Source organism: Rhea pennata, chromosome 2 (genome assembly GCF_028389875.1).
Source record: "Rhea pennata isolate bPtePen1 chromosome 2, bPtePen1.pri, whole genome shotgun sequence".
Lineage (NCBI taxonomy): Eukaryota > Metazoa > Chordata > Aves > Rheiformes > Rheidae > Rhea > Rhea pennata.
Genome location: NC_084664.1, coordinates 3,840,633 through 3,858,602, shown reverse-complemented (window position 1 = coordinate 3,858,602; position 17,970 = coordinate 3,840,633). Strand labels below are relative to the sequence as shown.

Genomic DNA, 17,970 nt, shown 5'->3' with positions numbered 1-17,970 from the left:
CCTAGCTGCGTCCAACAGCAGGAGACAGAGGGAGGGCTTGAAAAATAAAGGAGAAAAAGTCACTTGTCCCCCAAAGGCAAAGGACATCCTTCCTGTGATGCTGCTATCCCACGCGTGTGCTCGGAGCAGCACGGAAGAGCTTCAGGCTGCCCAAGGAGCATCACCTCTGCTAACCTGCAACAGCGGGTATCGGTGGGAACTCTAACAGTCAGAGGTTTCTGATGCCCATTGCATGGATGCTCAAAGCAGTACTGCAGAAAAGATGTTGGTTTCGCAGTCCCTGGGCAGGAGGTGGTTTTGATTCTGTGCTTGGAAATTTTTCGTTTCTGCCACAAGCTATTGTATGTTTGGAAATTTTATCTGCAGTTGTCCTCAGAGTAGTCCTTGGGAAATCTTGCAGGACTGAGACTGAGAGGAACATCATCTTTCTGCTGTGTTTTTTCACACGTTTGTTCATTTTGAAGGGATTTTTCTTTTTTTTTTTCTTTTTCTTTTTTTCTTTTTCTTTTTCTAGATAGCCTACCTCAGCCAGCCAATTACCTTGTTTATTTTTCTTGTTAAAAATGTTTTCTTACCATTCTGATGTGACTGTCCTATAAGTGATTGCCTGGTAACTTACTTTTACTTTTTTTTTTTTTTTTTTTTTTTTTTTTTTTTTGTCCTTAAGATGAAACCAGGATGAGATTCTGCTTCCTTTACTTATGCCTAATAGTCTCCTCTTCAAGACGTTTTATAGTTTCTCCAGGTTGTATTTTGAAGAAGAAGACAACCAGATCAGCCAGTTATTGTGATTTTTTGATAAAACCAGAAGTTTTGTACCACTTTGGGGGTGTTATTTTGCTTTTTTATTATCGATTACCACCCTTGTTCCTGGTTATCAGGAGATCATAGTGGTATCAGGCTTACTTTCCTCTTCCTTGGTAAGCAGCTAATCCTCCTATCTGCAGAGAACAGCTTCAGGGATGTGAATGCTAAAGTTAAGGCCCAAAGAGGGGGAAGAAGAAGAAGAAGAAGAAAAGCTGTGGCCATGCGTGCAGAGTGGCAGGCAGCTGACAGAGGGGCCTGCAAGGCCGTGGAGATACCAGGGGCATGGAGGTGGTGGTCCGGCTTGTGAAGGGCTCAGAGGAGAGTTCCCTCGTAGCAGCAGTGAGAGGTGTGGAGCAGGGTTTAGTTGCCACGTGTCTCAGTAAGCTTTTTTTCAGGAAAAAGGGTTTGGAGGAGTTGGAGAGAGGCGAGGAAGTTAGATACCCCAGGTGTCCCACGTGGTCACCACCATCCCATGAGGCACCTTTCTCACAGCGCTTTCTGATCCTCCCTGTGCTTTGTCCTTATGGTTGTTTGCTGTGGACAGGCCATTACAATAAGCATACACGGAGAATTTATTTTCTTGTATTTTAATGATTTATTTTTAAATAAACCACTGGTTGGATGGCGTGAATATCAGAAGTTTTTCACTCCGACAAGTCTCTGTCCTGCTGCCAGTAAGATTATGTTTCTATCAAAACATCATTATGCATAACTTAAAAAAAAAAAAAAAAAAGATCCTCTGTAGGAAACTCTCTTTGAATCAAACACATTTGGAATCTCCATGTATACTGCAAACTAGGATGTTCTTAAAAAAATTAAAAATAAGTGAGACAATAGAAATATAAAACCTTTCCCCAACCACCAGCATTTGTCCAGCCGGAGGTGAGGACAATGCGGTCTGTGATTGCAGGTGGAAAGGGTGCAGCTCTGCGTGATGAGCCCAAAAGGATGGCAATGACCACACACAGCCCTTCCTCCCTGTCTCCCCCTTACCTACCCCACTGCTTGCGCCGCTCTTTCCTGCCTGCAAACCTTAGCTCCTGGGGTATCTTCAGTCCTAAGACTAGGCGGAGTCAAAAGAACTAAAACTCTTTTCATCACATATTGCAACATTCAAGCCACTTCTCCTGCCCATGCACACATGCTCTTTTCTTTTCACAGTCTTACTCCAACAACCGTCATCACTCTAGAGCTCATCAAAGGCCCCTGAGCCAATCTGTACCACTTGCCCTTGCCTCTGCTCTCCTTTTCTTCTCAGAGGAGACATCCAGCACCACACTGCTTATGGCTACCTTAAGTGGGGAAGCACTTTAGAGACCCCTTTGCCTGGGGGAGCTTCAGCTTAGCCCCTTGGGAGCCACCTTCTGCCTCCCCACATGGCTGGGGAGGTTCAACAGTGGTTGAGAAGGTAGAGAAGAAGCTGGAGAAAGAAGTGGAACAAGAATATAGATTTTTTTTTTGTCCTGGCTGCTGAGACTAGAGGAGGTCTTTGCTCCATGCTCCTTAGTCTACCCTTGCTCCTTGCAGTCTCCAGATGCCTTCTCTAGTTATACTATGAGCAGCTTCAGGTTCCCATAAAGTTTCAAGATTTTTTTTTCCCTTTCCTGTTTGACTAGATAAAATTGTAATAATCACAGATGCAATGTCCTACACCTTATGCAGAGAACCTCTGCCACATCCCTGCACTAGTAGACATGATCTCCACCCCCCACCTCCCCCTTGCCGCTCCCTCCTTGCCCAGAGCCCTATGGAAAAAAAAGAATAAACTGTGTCTCATCACATCTTTGTTAGCCGCAAAACGTTGAGGCGCACGGGAAGGAAAGTGGCACCAGAAGCGTACTGAATCTCTCGGAGGACCCCTTCCCACTTCTTCTGTTCTTCATCATATCTGAGGAGAGACAAACAGAAAATTACAGTGAGCAAAGCTTCCCGTCCTCCCCATTCAGGTCCTCCCTGCAGCAGCTGGAGCTTCTGGTACATGGCACAACATCCTGCAGACATCATTTGTCCACAAGATGTCTATGGGAGGGGCACGGGGAGCTGCAGCCTAGGTCTGGTTTGCTAGCACCAGGCTGGGATATAAGGTAGAGTTCTCACAGGGGAGGGTGTATTTTTTTTTTCCCTAAGAAATGGTTTGATACCACCAAAAGTCAACATCCACGGTGAATGCCAGCAGCCCAGTAGATGCCTGCTGAGGGGTGCTCTAGAGCCACAGAAGGGAAGAAAAGGGGCTGCTAATCCTGTGTTAGTAGCTGTCAAAAAGTGGTTTCTGACCATTTGCCTGGTTCCACTTAGGATAATTCAATTTTTAGTCTAAGCACTGGCTTTTTCCAGAAAGAACATGCTTTGCACTAACTTTGCATTAAGCCAAAAGGGAAGTCCAGAACCAGCTCAGAGCAAAATGACAATTCAGGAAAAAGCTAAAGAGTCAGATTTTTTTTCCAGTTACATTTTTATGTCAGGCCAGGAGAGAGTGTTGAATCAGCTAATGTGACCTCCAGTACAGCATAGGGCAAATGTTTCACCCAGAGATGCTGTGCCAAGCCTGTGGCTTCATGTTGCGATAAAAGCACTTGGTTTCATACCAAAGACATTTAGAAAGAGAGAAACTATGAGTCCCTTTGATGGCTTTCACTGAGTAACTTTCCTCCCATCTTTTGTGCTCCCAGCGATAGCCACATGAAAGGTCTTCACCTCCAAACGTCGTTCAGCTCAGTTGGCACCAGCTCTCCTGACTCCGTCTCCACCGTGGCAAATCCCCCGAGCAGGTAGAGTACCCCAGACAAGCTCACCAGGCTGACTGAGCTGCGCTCCTGAGGGAAGTCCGTGAAGGAGTCCCACCTGCCACATCGAGAGATCAGACATGTTAGGGCAACCTGCCTACCCCAGTGAAAAGGTTGGTCTGAAATTGGCAACCAGCAACAGAATTAACCAGTGATAGATCAGATGGGCTGTGGTCATTCTTTGACTATTGCTAGAAACAGCTATTTCCACCATCATAGCGTAGTGCAGTCTCACAGCCCACCCCAAGGCAAGGACACATTGATCATGTTGGGAGATGCTGCTGAGAGGAAGCTACGGCCCTGCAGTGCGCTCAGGCTCGGCGCCGTTCGGTGGAACTGCCTTGAGTGCGAGTCTGATGCAACGCGCAACCCAGCTGCAGGCCACTTGCAGCCTCACTGATGTCCGGTGGACCAAGAAATGCAGACTGAGAAGAACCAGTATCGGGCATAGCGAGCAAACTCCAAAATGCTTTGCGGCAGGATGTTTAAGGTATACCTACCGTGCTCCTTGTGTAACTACACCCCGTGGTGTGCTCCGGTACGTACTTGTTGGTTGCAATGTCATACACTTCCACTGAGTTCGTCAAGCCAGAGTCAGTCACGCCAGCCGCCACGTAGATTTTGTCCTTGTGCACAGTCGCTCCAAACAAGGACCGGGCAGTTTTCATGGGAGCCAGCTCCTTCCACTCAAACTTATTCGGGTTGTAGACACACATCTTCTTCAGACACTTCCTACCGAAACACAAGAGAGAAAAGGATGCCCACTTGCCTACAAGTGGTGTTTTTGCACTGCAGGACTTTGGGGCTGTCAGCTGGGAAGACTTTGGGGTCTCTACAAAGCTTTTTACTACCCTCCACACTGGAACTTGTTTATTTGCTTGGGTGCCCGAATCGGCCATGCCTGGAGACATTATCTGAACGCAAAACATCCCCTCCACACGTGCCTGCTTTGGATAGGCATACTGAAAGCCCAACATTGTGTTCACCCAACTGAGTCAGGGCCTGTCTAGCTAACTGCCTATCCGAGACCTTGCATGCAGCCTTCCAGGTGGTGGTCAAGTGTTGCTGATTCACCTTGATGCTGCAAAATGTCAACAATAAAGTCCCTGTTCGCTGAGATGGCAGTGTAAGGTTACACGTGTGTGCATGTACACAAGCACACGCACACACTTCTCAGCCCACTATCTTCTCAGAGCAGGGCCTGTCTTTGCTGGATTATGCCATGTTTGCTCTGCAAACAGGCGTACTTCTGTCTTGCAAAACAATCACTACAATGGTCCTCGAGAGTGGCAGTTTCTGCTGAGCCGTCATCTCCTGCCAGAAATCGAAGGGTGGCAGGACTAGGGTCAAGTCTGGTGAGGTTTTTCACTACTGTTGCAAATACACTGGCTAGGTTTGGCTCCTAGGCCCACGCTGCTCCGTGGCAGGTCTCCAGGCTTGAAGACAGGAAAGTCCTAATCTGGAGGAGGTTCTCACACTTTGATACCTCTCCTGATCTGTGTGAATTTGCTTGTTTAGAGCAAAGGGGGTGATACTCTTGCTCTCTGGTAAGGGCTGTGCCATCACTCTGGTGTTAGTTGTGCAGCATAGGGCTCCTAAGAGCCTGTGAAGCTGCAACAACACAGCCGAACTGAGAGGAGAAGATGCCGCATTTTACACCTCATCCAATCCTTCTTCATCCATGCGTTCCCTCTACCCCATAGTCTTCAGGTTAGGTAGGCATGGACTCGTGCTCTGAACTCCCACTCCTTCAGGGGTTGACATTCCTGGTTTCCCTGATTTTACTTGCTTTTTGACTTACTTGTCACTTCCTTTGCCGCCTATGACATAGACGAGGTCCTTGTGCGATACCACTGCATGGCCGTAGACTGCATAGGGAAGAGAGTCGGCTTCACCCCACTTGAAGGACCTGGATCAGGAAAAGATGGGATGCAAAAGCATTTGTAGCTTGTTGGGTGGGACCCAGAATACGTGGCACTTTCCAATCCTAAAGATGAGTGCAGACCCTGAAAAACTGAAAACACAATCTTAAAAATACTAAGTTTTCCAATGAGAGAATATTCAATCAGTAAATACTGTGATCCTATAAAAAGCAAAATAAAATTATACACAGGATGTTTAGGCTAATGCTCATTCTTTTTTGCAACATCCTTTACTTTTGGTGTTTGTGCATACACTCCACCTCCTGTCCCAGAGCCTCACCTCATTTATAAACACTAGCAGTCAGATGCAAACGAGACAGAGATTTCTACATTATGTAAAAATTGAAAAACAACGAGACTGAGGGATGCAAGATCCTGACAGCAATTTTTTTCCTTGGCCGGTGCCTTCAGTTTTAGGGTGCTTCATCTTGCCAGCACTCAGCAAGGAGCCGCTGGGGCTCCTCTAAACATCCACGTGATGTAGCGCAGCGCTGTGCTGAAACCTCAGAGCTCGCTCCCGCAGTGAGGCAGGACAGCCAAGCAGACAGTGCAACCACAAGGCTTCGGAGACCCAAACCAGTACTTCTAATCTTTCAACCCCACTGATCCTTCATGGCAGAGCCTCCATGTCTGTCCTCAGGTTGAGCTTTGGCACACCTAAGAATCCAGCCCTTATTTTTACTTCTTTATTTGTTTGAGCTGGGTAGCCAAAAATGGAGATTTGGCCCTCTCATCACATCTAAATTAACCAGTTATGTTCAGCAGGGAGCTATACAGGCCTAAATAAAATATATCATCCCACAGACCAGCACTTTGCCCTCTCCATAGTTTGTTACAATTGAAATCGTCACCTAATAAGAGAAATAAGTGGTGCTGATTGTATCTCTGCGGTGGGTATTCAAACCACCCTCTGCACCCTTTGAAGGAGAGAAAGCCTTTCCCCTGAGGGTTTGCCAAGCCAGATAAATGCCACGTTCTGGGGGAATGGAAGCTGATTTCAAATCTCTGCCTATAAAACAGACTTTGCAGCGCACACATCTAAATATAAACCGAGTAAAGGCTTGTTAACGCTTACGACTCCTGCTTCTTAGGGGCAGGGAGGAACAGTCTTTTGGACATCTCTGCCTCGTGCAAGCAGAACTGGATGGTACCTTTTAGTAAAAGTCATGACATAGCACGATTCAGAGCCAACTGTGCAAAAATAATCTGATACTAAGCCTCCAGATGATTCCAGTAGGGCAACTGGGACAGTCTGGACTGATGCATGATTTTGCAGGACTGAGCACAGTTCATTAGTAGGAAAAAGAGCAGCCACGTCATGCAAGGAAGCAGAAGAGCCCCGCTTTCCCCAGCCCCATACAGTGCCAGATCTGAGTGCTTTGAAACCACATTTCCCTGACCAAACCCACTCCCAGTGCTGCCAAACTACGGTGAAGATTGCTGAACCTCAAACCGACGGGCATATGATAATGAAGAGCAGAAGGAAAAACTCCCCTTGCTCATCTATATGGGTCCCATGTGAGCATCTTCAAAGTTCAGTCCTGATAACATAATATCCCCATTATGGCTTCCATCCCCAGTAGCTTCAATTACAATAAACCAAGCAGCTGGATGGAGACAGCTCAAAGCCCCAAGGTACAGCTTGAAACAATCCCCATGGTCTCCGAGCCTGGATCTGAAGTTCAAGCCGTCTTCAAAACTGCTTGGTCTCTGCAGAGACAGAGTCATCTGCAAGCCAGCTGCTTCTCTTTCTCCTAGAAAACACCTCCCTCCCCACACTCACACACACATACTTACAGTCGGTCGTAGCACAAGACAGAGTCCAAGGTCTTTTCTCCCTCTTTCAGTTCTTTCCCACCAACCACAAAAATGGAGTTTTCTGCCTCTCCCAGGCCAAAAAGGCAGCGAGGAGAGGGCAGTGGGGGCATTCCCAGCCAGTCTGAGTCCAGGTGGTCGTACTGAAAGGAAGACACGGCCATTAGTGTGTAAGAGATGATGTGTTCACCCTGCCTGCTCGCTTAGCTTAAATCAAGATGCAGAGGCAAGGAGCAGAGTCCATTCCCATGTACAGCTTGGTCACTCCTGGTGAGCACACTCTGCTGGACTATTCTCCACCTGCACTTTACCTGTTGCTGCTGGACCTGGTGCAGGGTGGGATCTTAGTACCAATCCAAGCTGTATATCATAAGACATTTATCTTACAAGAAGGTTTAAGAGCAGAGATGCACCTGCAGGAACAGGTTCTGCACTATATGTGAAAGGTTTGGCTTGGAAAAAGTTTGGTCACCTTGGGATGAGAGGGTCTCACCTTGTACCTATAACAGAGCATTCTTGAGGCTGCAAGAGCTCTGATATTGCCTTAGAAATTTTTTCTGGGCCTCTCCAGCTGTAAGAAATGCTGCAGTATTTCATCCTGGCATTTTTCGTCTCTGCCAGGTAGCAGCCTGCTGTCTGCAAAGCCACTTACATAGCTCACTCCCCTGAGCAAGCTGAGAGTAAAATGGCTTCTTCTCCTGGCAATTCTCCTCCTTTCTGGCAAATGATCAGTTACCACGTTCCTCCTCTGCTTCTCAGGAAATTTGAAATTATGGTGCTTGTTTCTGTTTTCTTCTTTCTGTTTACTGCCCTATTGGTGAATTGCGGCAGTGATTTGGGAATAACATGTCCTAATTAACTGTTTCTGCTGAGTTGGAGGAGGAACTACAAGTAACTGATTTTGTCCCATATCATCTTACTGTGCATGAGAGTTTGTGAGATAAAAATATGTGTGTCTGCACAAAAGCTATTTACACACTATCTGCCTATCTACACGGCACGATGAACCTAAGGCAGCACTGCAAAGATGAGAGCTCTTCATGCTGACCCGAGTGTCCTGTTAGCCTCGCCTGATAGACAGGAAGCCTGATCCATGCAAAGCTAGTAGATCAGATGCCTAAACATCAGCTAATGCTAGTGGTTTAATGTCTGGAATATCTGAGAGCAGAGCCCTCCGTTGGCACCAAGAACTGGAAAGATCAGCGTTGATGTGCCCTGTTGGGCATTATGGGTAAGTGTGCCCTGTTGCCTAGAGCTCCAGATAGATAAAAGCCAGGTTGAAACCTTGTTCTGCCATGACTATCTGTGTTAGCCACAAGCATGGGAGAGCAGATAAGCCTTGTTGTGGAGGAAGGGGCAGTTCTGAGATGAGATCATAGAATCAGTAAGGTTGGAAGGGACCTCTGGAGATCATCTAGTCCAACCCCCCTGCTCAGCAGGGTCACCTAGAGCATGTTAGACAGGGTTGCATCCAGGTGGACCTTGAAGATCTCCAGAGAAGGAGACTCCACAGTCTCTCTGGGCAACCTGGTCCAGTGCTCCGTCACTCTCACAGGGAAGAAATTCCCCCTTGTGTTCAGGCGGAACTTCCCGTGCTTCAATTTCTGCCCATTGCCTCTTGTCCTGTCACATGGGGCAACTGAAAAGAGTTTGTCTCTGTCCCCCTGACATCCTCCCCTCAGATACTTATACACATTGATAAGATTCCCTGCTCAGTCTTCTTTTCTTCAGGCTAAAGAGGCCCAGCTCTCACTTGGACACCTGTAGAACAAGGCATTGCCTTACCCCCACCAGAGAAAAATGTGAAAAATTAAGGGGCAGTATGGGTGCCTAGAGGCTCTAGGCACCATAGTTTGAGGGCAACTGTAGACTGGGGCAACATTTTTAGTTCAGATTGTCAGTGGAGGATTGGGTTAAGTTTGGGGTGACCTACTGCAGCCAGCTTGGTGGGACTCTGTAAGAGGAAGTTGTGATGGAACATTGCCTGAAGCATTGCTTGTTATGGGCTGGGGCCAAAGAGCTTCCAACTTACTGGGTTGTCTCCAAACACTTGGCTTCAGCTGGGTCCCCATGGATATTGTCTCTTTGCAATTTGTGGTCCACATACATGTTATTTATAGCAGAGGACTGAACAGCTCAGTCACTGGGATAGTTGATGGATTCTTGATGGATTTAGCACTGTTTTCAGGGCATAAATCTTGGAAGTGACAAATGAAGGATACCCCATTCCATCTGAAATGTCAATGGAATCATTTCATTCCTGCCAAAATTTGCAAGGCCTCTGGGATTTATCAGAATTTATATATATTGGTGCCTGTCCTTAAGCCTAAACTATCCCTGACCTAACTCTCCTGGCTTCAGCAGGAGGAATGTGGCTCTGATGTCTCTCAGGACAGAAACAACCTCAGAAGGTTTGAGATACTGCTGCACTGACATGATTTATCATACCACTGCCTCTCCACATCTGTGTGAAGTTTCAGCTGAAAAAAGCTCGACAGAACCTTTTGCTCATAAGGGAACTGTGAGCTACACGATGAAATTGATAGCAATAAATCACATCTTTACAATCTGACAGCACCTTCCAGTCCTGGGATTTGTCTGCAACTCCCAAACATGAGTGCAGCAGGAAGCTGAAGAAGGACCACTATCTCCTTCCTATGGGGAAAGAGCTAAAAATGGCCGTAAGGTGCCCAAAGCTTCATGTTGACTCAGTAGGAAATTGGGAGCTCAACATAGAAATCTTGCTGTTTGTAATTTAGAATCACAGAATAATTTAAGAGATCTCTGAAGATCTCTGATGTACCCTTCTGCTCAAAGCAGGGACAACTTCGAAGGTAAAGCAGGTTGCTCAGGGCTTTGTCCAGTCACATATCGAACATCTCCAAGGACAGAGGTTTTGCATCTTCTCTGGACCTCATTCCAATACTATATTGCCTCTATTGTGAAAGTTTTCTTTACAGCTAACTGAAATTGCTCTTACTGCAATTGCTGGCCATTGCCTCTTGTCCTTCCTGTGCAGATCTCCAAGAAAGTCTGGACCCATCTTCTCTGTACCTTCCCATTAGGTAGCTGCAGACACTGATGAGATCTTCCCTTCCCCTTCTCCTGGCTGAACAGACCCAGCTCTCAGCCTCTCTCTATCCATCCTGTTCTCCAATCCTTACCGTCTTGGTGGCCTCTGCTGGCTCACTCCAGTACCTCAACACTTCCCTTGCACTGAGGAGCTCCAAACTGGACACACCATCCATACGTGTTCCCACAATTGCCTATCTGAAGGGAAGAAATCACTTCCCACGATCTGCTTGTTGCACTTCTGCTAATACAGCTAAGGTTGCATTATGGCTGAGCAGCTGTCGCTTTATAAAGCTGTGCTTAGGGCAGAAGGGCCCTGGAGGTGAGATGGGGCTGCAGGTCCCATGTGTGGTGAGTCAGGCCGCCTGGTAGCAGGGCTGTTCCCTTCCCTATGCAGTATACTAAAAGGTTGCTAATTGGTGTAGTTGCTAATTGCAGAGAAAAGCCCCTGGGGAAGGGGAAGGAAGAGACGCAAGTATATATGCATTACCTTGCTTGGCCAGCAACCAAACTGATGGGAGTATTGATCATTAGACATATGTGTTGGCTGACTATGAAGCAGTCTGTTTATCTGCTCTGCACAGCTGAGTGCTGGAGCTGGCCACATCCTCTGCTGTCAAAGCTCCTGTTCAGTGCAAAGGGCTGTGTGTGAAACAGCATTTCCTCTGGCGCTCCCACTCTCTTTCCCCTCCATCCCACCTTCTAGGGCTGTGTTTGCTTCCCACTGGCTCCTCATTTCATGGGTTTCACATGGGCTCCATAGTCTGACTCCTGGCAGAGTGGATACGAATCCTTTCCAGGCAAGGACAATCACAGTCCCTGCACACATGGTGCGGGTGTATAGACCTACCCATGCGATAAGGCATTAGCCTGGAGACATTATTGTTTCCTTGAAGAGCAGACAAGAGCCGCAGGAGAAATGCAACAGGATTTCTGGGCACTGGGGGAAGAAGAGCTGATGATTTACTGGATTCTAACAGGGTTGTCAGGAAGGGTAGGTGCCTTGTGTTAGCTGTCTACTGGGAAAGTGCTCTTGGACTGTAGCCCAGGCTAGCTCAGATCTTGCTGATCTAATCATAGCTTTGGTTATTGCTGAGTTAGAACAGCCACTTCTTCCTTAGGGGAATCCCAAAAGACACCCACCATGGTTTTCCCCTGCACAAGATGGGAAACGGCTAAGGCAGAGACTCTGAGCTGAAAATAGCAGGCATGTGCTTCCTTCACCTAGGATGAAGAACAACACTGGAAAAGGGACACAGATTGGTAGGTAAGGACATGTTCTCATGTCCTTGGAGAGTTTGCTGTGTGGCTGTAGTTGCCTTTGTTCACTGTGCTAGTACCTGGTAAAATCATTCCTGTGTTTTCCTGGGGATTCATACCCAGGGAACATAATGGTTGCAAAGCCAAATCAAAACATGGTGCTGCTGACCTCCAGTTACTGTGCCCTGTGGTAGCCAGGGCTGGACCAAATGTATTGATCAATCTGGACCTGTGCTTAGAATTTGGATCAGAAAGGCTTAGTCTCATTACCTATCCATTCCAACCTCACTCCTCAAGAGCCAGAAAACCCCCTCAATGAGATCTACACTAAAATTATAGAGAAAAGAATCATCTTCTTTCATAACTTTCATTATCATCACATGACAAATAATACTACATGGCATCACGTGGAAGCTAAAGACCAGTGATGCTCCTAATTGGCCAAAGAAATTATGAGGAAAAATAAAGCTAGTACCTGTAGAAAGTAGGAACTCATGGGGTCCTCTTTGTTATCTTCATTGTAGTACAGTCCTCCCACAATGAAGATCTGGTTTTCTTTGGTCACCAGACTGATGTGGTTCTTCGGGATCTGAGCAGACAGGGAGGCAAAATAACACTCATTGGCGGTGGGATCGTAGGCCACTGCTCCACTGTCACTCACCATGAAAATGAGATCCTGGAGGAACATCCCAAAGCGCATTGTGTCATTTAAGATTCCTGGAAGGGCATCCTCCTCTGTCTCTTCTTCCTCGTCTACTGCTCCATTGACAATATTGTCTTTTGATTGCTTTTCACTGCTTTTCTTCACTTTCTTCTTCTTCACCACAGTGAATTTGCCTTGCTGGGCATCCTTCACCATCTGCAGTTTCTTGAGCAGCTCTGGGCTGGACTTCACCATGGCATGCTTCTCCACATGGTCCTTGATGTAGTCTTTGGGCATGAGGCGGAAGCGGATGCTTTCAAAGACAACAGGTAGTGCCTTCTGCCGGCTCTCACAGTCCTTGGTCCCTGCCCACTTCATCACCACTTCAAAGACTATCTCCTCTTTCTCAGTGTTGAGGGAATCACTGGAGATGATAGCAATGAGCTCATCTGGGGAGAGCTGGTAGAACTCCTCATCCCGGGAAACCAGTGCAAAGCGGTCGCAGATGAAATCCCGAGCTGCTACAGCCAGCCGGGCACAGTCCAGCATCAGCCCCAGCCTGAAGATAGCCAAGCAGTTGCTGAGACAAAGCCGTTTCTGCAGAAAGGACACACAAACAGTAAAGATGGAGGGGATTTGGAACATGTTGGCCACGGAGAAGATGTCCTGCACATTCTGCTCTGTGATCTCCAACTCAGAGGTGTAGATATAGTGGAGGATCTTGCCCATGACATCCGGATCGACATCTTCCAGACTGACCTCCCTCTTTTTGCTCTCTTCCATGTCTGAAAGGAACATTGCCCGGAAGTACGGGCTGCAAGCTGCCAGCACCAGTCGATGGCAGGGAAACTCCTTCCCCTTGACTTTTAAGACACAGTCCAGAAACTTACTGTGGTCCAACATGTCTTTGAGTCCATCCTGGAGAAGAGTTTGCTGGTAGAGGCGCAGTTCCTCCGCTTGATCAAAAGGCAGAGCCATGGTAATTGCTTCCTTTTATTCCAGTTGTTCTTTTCTTCTATGTCTATTTATCTATATCTATTTGTCTGTATCAGTATCTTAGCCTCTGGTAAAGAAACTTACTCAAAACTGAGCACACAGGTCTGCCTGGCTTCCAGACTGTGAGACCACTGTGAATGCGAAATGCTTGCTACTATTGCAGCTGTCTGTGTACTTCAGTTTCCAGCGTAAGGCTTTATATATAGCCACAGCATTACAAAGCTTAAGGAATCCATATTGGAGCATGTGTAAGCTGATCTCCCTTTAATATGACACATTGGACAAGTGGGAAGGGAGGGGGCCGGGGGAACAGCTGTACTTCTATCCTCAATGCTTCAGGAACGGTCTGTCAGCTTATGAGTCACCGCGGAGGGAACATGAGCTTTCCTGGCGTCCCATGAGGGGAGACGTGTGTGACTGAATGGCTCAACTCTTGCGTTTGGGAAACAGCTTCACCTCCAGATGAATCAAAGATCTGAATCTATCTTCTGGGTCATGCATGGCAGGGCTAGGTAGGTCCTTCTCCCTGAACAGCTAAACCTAGTGCTCCAGAACTGCTGAATCTTTCATTATTTCTGAAAACGGACCATAAAGTCAAAGCTGGAGAGATGCAATAAGGGCACATCTTATGTGGGCTCTGTGGCATCCCTCAGTCTGGTCAGCTCATTCCCAAGGCTGATTTTCTGCATAGTTTTGTCCTATATTCTCCTCTGAAATCACTTCTCAGGGAGAAGGGATCTGCAAGGGGGTGGGAAATGGAGAGTGAGCTTTTTACATGTGTATGTGAGACGAAACCTATGCTGGAAGTTATTCAAAAAGTCCCAATAATGACATAGGGTTTAGGAGTCCGGGAGCAGGAGGACTGTGGTTTGTCTGCAGTTTGTGCATAGTCTCCAGCAGCATAGTCTCTGGATGCCTCTTTGTTAATATATCTATCTTTTCTGCATCTTGGTGACAAATGGAAGGTCTGAGGTGGAGCTGATGTAAAGAGACCCCAAAGATGGGCTTCAACTCACAGATTAGGCCATCTAAACGCAGGCCTCTCCTGATGAACAGGTCTCCTGCTGAAGTCAACTGAGATATAGACACGATCAGTGTTGGAGTTCAGAGCCACATTAGGACCTGCCTGGCTTCCAGCTGATGCTCTAGAAAGGCTGAGGTTTCTGGCAGGTCTCACATCGCATCTACAGGCCAGCGGATGACCAGGAAGTCTCATAGGGCCTCAAATGGTGTGTTGGAGTCCAACAGTTCCTTCTAAGCCTTAGAAATGCAGCACTCCAAGAGGCAGTAAGTTCCAGTGTTTTGTGAATATAAAGCTGAAAAAGAGTCTTTCTTGGAGCCTCTCTTGCAACACACACTCTTGATATTCAGGAAAAAACAATATTTCATCCTCTGTTAGCCACTGGAGATGCCACATAGGAGATTTCCTACTGGAAATGGGGTTTCCATCAGTACTGCCACAGTACTGGCAGCTGGTTCTTGCCATGGACACACAGCATGAGGCAGAGAATAGAAAACAGCTCTTTCCTTGGAGCTCTTGAGGAAGAAAATTAGTTTTGACACACACAGGTGAGCTGAGTAACTATAATTATTTATACCTATTGTAAAACTTCTACGTGAGTCTGTTTTATTTTATCTCCATTATTATGGACCCTCTGGGCTGGTTGACATTCAGAGATGGCACAAATTTAATTAATGATTTAATTAAGTCTATGTAAGGATATTAGCCATTCTTCTTGGTATATTTAAAGCCACGTAACCCCTTGCCCTTGCATGTATGTCTTTATAAAAGTGCTTTGTGCCATGATGGTTATCCACGTAAATGGGAAGGGGGAGAGAACTATACTGATAAGAAACATTTTTATGCTGTTGAGGTTCCAGCAGCATCTGGGGGTGTACCAATATAGCAGAGACATAATCAGAGGCTGTTTTCAGAGCTCAGCTCATAATCTCTTCTGCTGTGCTGCTCATCTGTTACAGGGAATCAGAGGGCAAGTGCTGCTCTTTGAGCTGGGTCATACTTCAAAAATGTTCCTCCGATCCCAAATGCCTGGGGCTGGACAGCCCCCTGTCCTCCCTTCTACCTTCCCTGTGTACTAGTTTTTGCACTTTTCTAAGATTAATCCTGTGCAGTCTTGCACACTGCTTGGGATTTTTCTCCCCTACCGCTCTCCCCTTCCCTCCCTTCCTTGAGCCCTGGCTCCTTTTCCTTTTCTCTGTGCTGATCAGTGTGTGCTGCCATCTGAGGTTTACTTTTGCATTCCCCACAACACGAGATGCTGCTGCTAAAACACAGCTGCAGCTGATCCCTTTCCAGAGAAGATCCTGACCAATCGGTGGGTCTGTGGCTTCTCCTAGGTTTGTGTCCCACCCAGGGCAAGAACCCTGCACCAGCCCTAAATGAACCATTGGGTCTCCATCAGCTTCAGTGGCTTGGCCCAGCTGCTGGGCTGGCACCAAAGCTTGGGAAGAAACCCACTTTTTCCAGAGTGCTCTCGCCTCACATTTCCCAACAGAAGGTGAGACCACTAAATACAACGGGACCTATCCTGGGTCCCAGCACCCATAGTAAATGCAAAGGCCTAGGCCACATATCTGCTTCTGGCCAACCCAGCTGATTGGAAAGGAGGAGCAGCTCTGGCTCAAGTGAGTATCTGGTAGGAAATGGGCAGTGGGTTCAATCCCTCCACGAGCAACAGCTCACTGGCGAGGAGGGAACCACTAATCCACCTGCGTGTGTAAGGCTCATCACTTCAGACACAAATGGTTTTATGGAAATTAGTGTTATTTCCAGGAAAACAAGGCCTGAGAGTTGTTGGCTGGAAAAGTTTTTTTTTTCCTCTCCAGATTTCACTTTGATGAAGATTTCTCCAGAGCAGCAGAACTCATTGGCTCTTTCCACCCTTGGGGGAGGTGGAAATCCCCATGAGCAGACAACCTTGGGATGAGGTCTGTCATCATCTGTGAAATCAGCAGCCGGATTTTAGTTACTTCACCATTGTGCCTTGCTTTGGCAGGAAAACCAGACTTGGACTCCTTCATCCAGGTGGGGAGCAGCTCTCTTTCTGAGTGGCTGAGTGAGTACAGCTGACCCACCTAGGACTGTACGAGAAGCCACTGGCAAAGATGGGACTTCCAGCCTTCATCTTGCTCTGTGAAGTGAAACCAGACCATTCTAGAGCCTGACTGAAAAAAATCCGAATCAGCCATTAACAATCTGAAATGCATCATGAAGGTTATCATCTACCTGGTCTCTCTGGGAATTGATTCACCACAACTGAATTAGACACTTGCCTTAGATGAGAGGACTCTAGTGAGGTCTGTGTCTCTCCGTTCACTCTAGAGAGAGCTTAAATAACGAATTCAGACTAGACAACTCTAACTATTCCCAGTGCCTCCTAATCACAGCATAACTGGGACACTGTCTTCGTGACAGCTTGTGGCAACATTCACTTGTGTAATTCCCAACATTTTGTTTCCTGCCAATACTATTTTTTTGTGTTGGCTCAATACAGCTGCTTGCGATGGCTGCCATCAGGATTGATGTAGCTAGCACAGGCAACCTCAAGACACCCTTCTGTAAAACAGAAACCTCTCTGGCTCCTGAGCACAGCCACACTCAGCTCAGCTAAGGGTGAGCCTTCCCCAAGCAATTTTTTGCTATGACCTAGTAGGACAGAGGGTCAAACCGGTGGACCCAAAACCCTCTGAGTAACTTTGTGCCCTGGGTGGCTCACGCAGCCACACAGTGCTAGCAGGGAGACTCAAAGGTGCTTTTGGAGCCGTTGTGCACGTCCCACGAACCCGCCGAGCCCTGGGGGGAAAAAGCCATCATTGCTTTAGTTGTAGCTCAGCCACAAGCTTCAGATCATCTCAGCCACCAAGTAGCTGGAGTTTGGCTTTCTTTTCTTCTTACATATTAAGTTACACATTTTCAGGCTGGATCTCGAGCGTTGCATTCTTTTCTCACTTGTGTGTTTACTCTAGCTGCATTCTTGGCTTTTATTTGCTCACATTGGGTGGTTGTTGCTATTTACAATCTATGCACAGGCAAGTCAATAGGATTTCTCAGGGCTTGGGCTGAGTTCTGCCACGCTGAAGTGCTTATGCCACATCTGATTGCTGAGGGAGACATTTTTCTTTCTGTTGATAGCAGTTGAATCTGAGGAAATCATAAATTTTGAGCCTTTGCCAACTGCTATCTCTTGTGGAGGTTTTGATCACAGTAGATTTTTCCTATTCATCTTTCAGTTGCTGTGTCTAACCATGAACATAAGCTGGTCTCCAAGCAAGTACTGGCCAAGACTAGAGGGCTTTAACATCTAAGAGCAGATGAGATGGCACATGTGGATGCAGAGTGGTAGTGAGCACACTTACCATTCAGATACCTCTGTGCAAATGTTAAAACAGGTGAGTCGACTCAGCATCCTGGGGTTACACACCTGGCAGTGCTGACTGCTGTTTGATAGACAGTATAGCCCCTGGACATAGCCCCATAGGCTATTCTGAGGTAGCTCTCAGCTAGCTAGTCCTAGGTCTAATGAGACTACAGCTAATGATTTCCAATGGCTGGAAACTAAGACTAAGAGCAGTTACTATGTGTATCTCCAAGTGGACAGCACTCCTTCCCTACAACACAGCAGTGAGTGAGAATGTGTGGAAAGCATCACTA

General features: G+C 47.0%; 1 protein-coding gene across 1 annotated transcript; it reads right to left on the bottom strand.

Moving 5' to 3' along the window:
* Positions 1–2,583: 2,583 nt before the first annotated feature.
* KLHL40 (kelch like family member 40) lies at positions 2,584–13,280 on the bottom strand. Its single transcript, XM_062567639.1, has 6 exons — positions 12,135–13,280; positions 7,310–7,470; positions 5,392–5,499; positions 4,137–4,322; positions 3,502–3,648; positions 2,584–2,695 (listed from the first exon to the last, which is right to left on the bottom strand). The coding sequence occupies exons 1-6, from the start codon at positions 13,278–13,280 to the stop codon at positions 2,584–2,586; spliced, it is 1,860 nt and encodes a 619-aa protein (XP_062423623.1).
* Between the last annotated feature and the right edge of the window lie 4,690 nt (positions 13,281–17,970).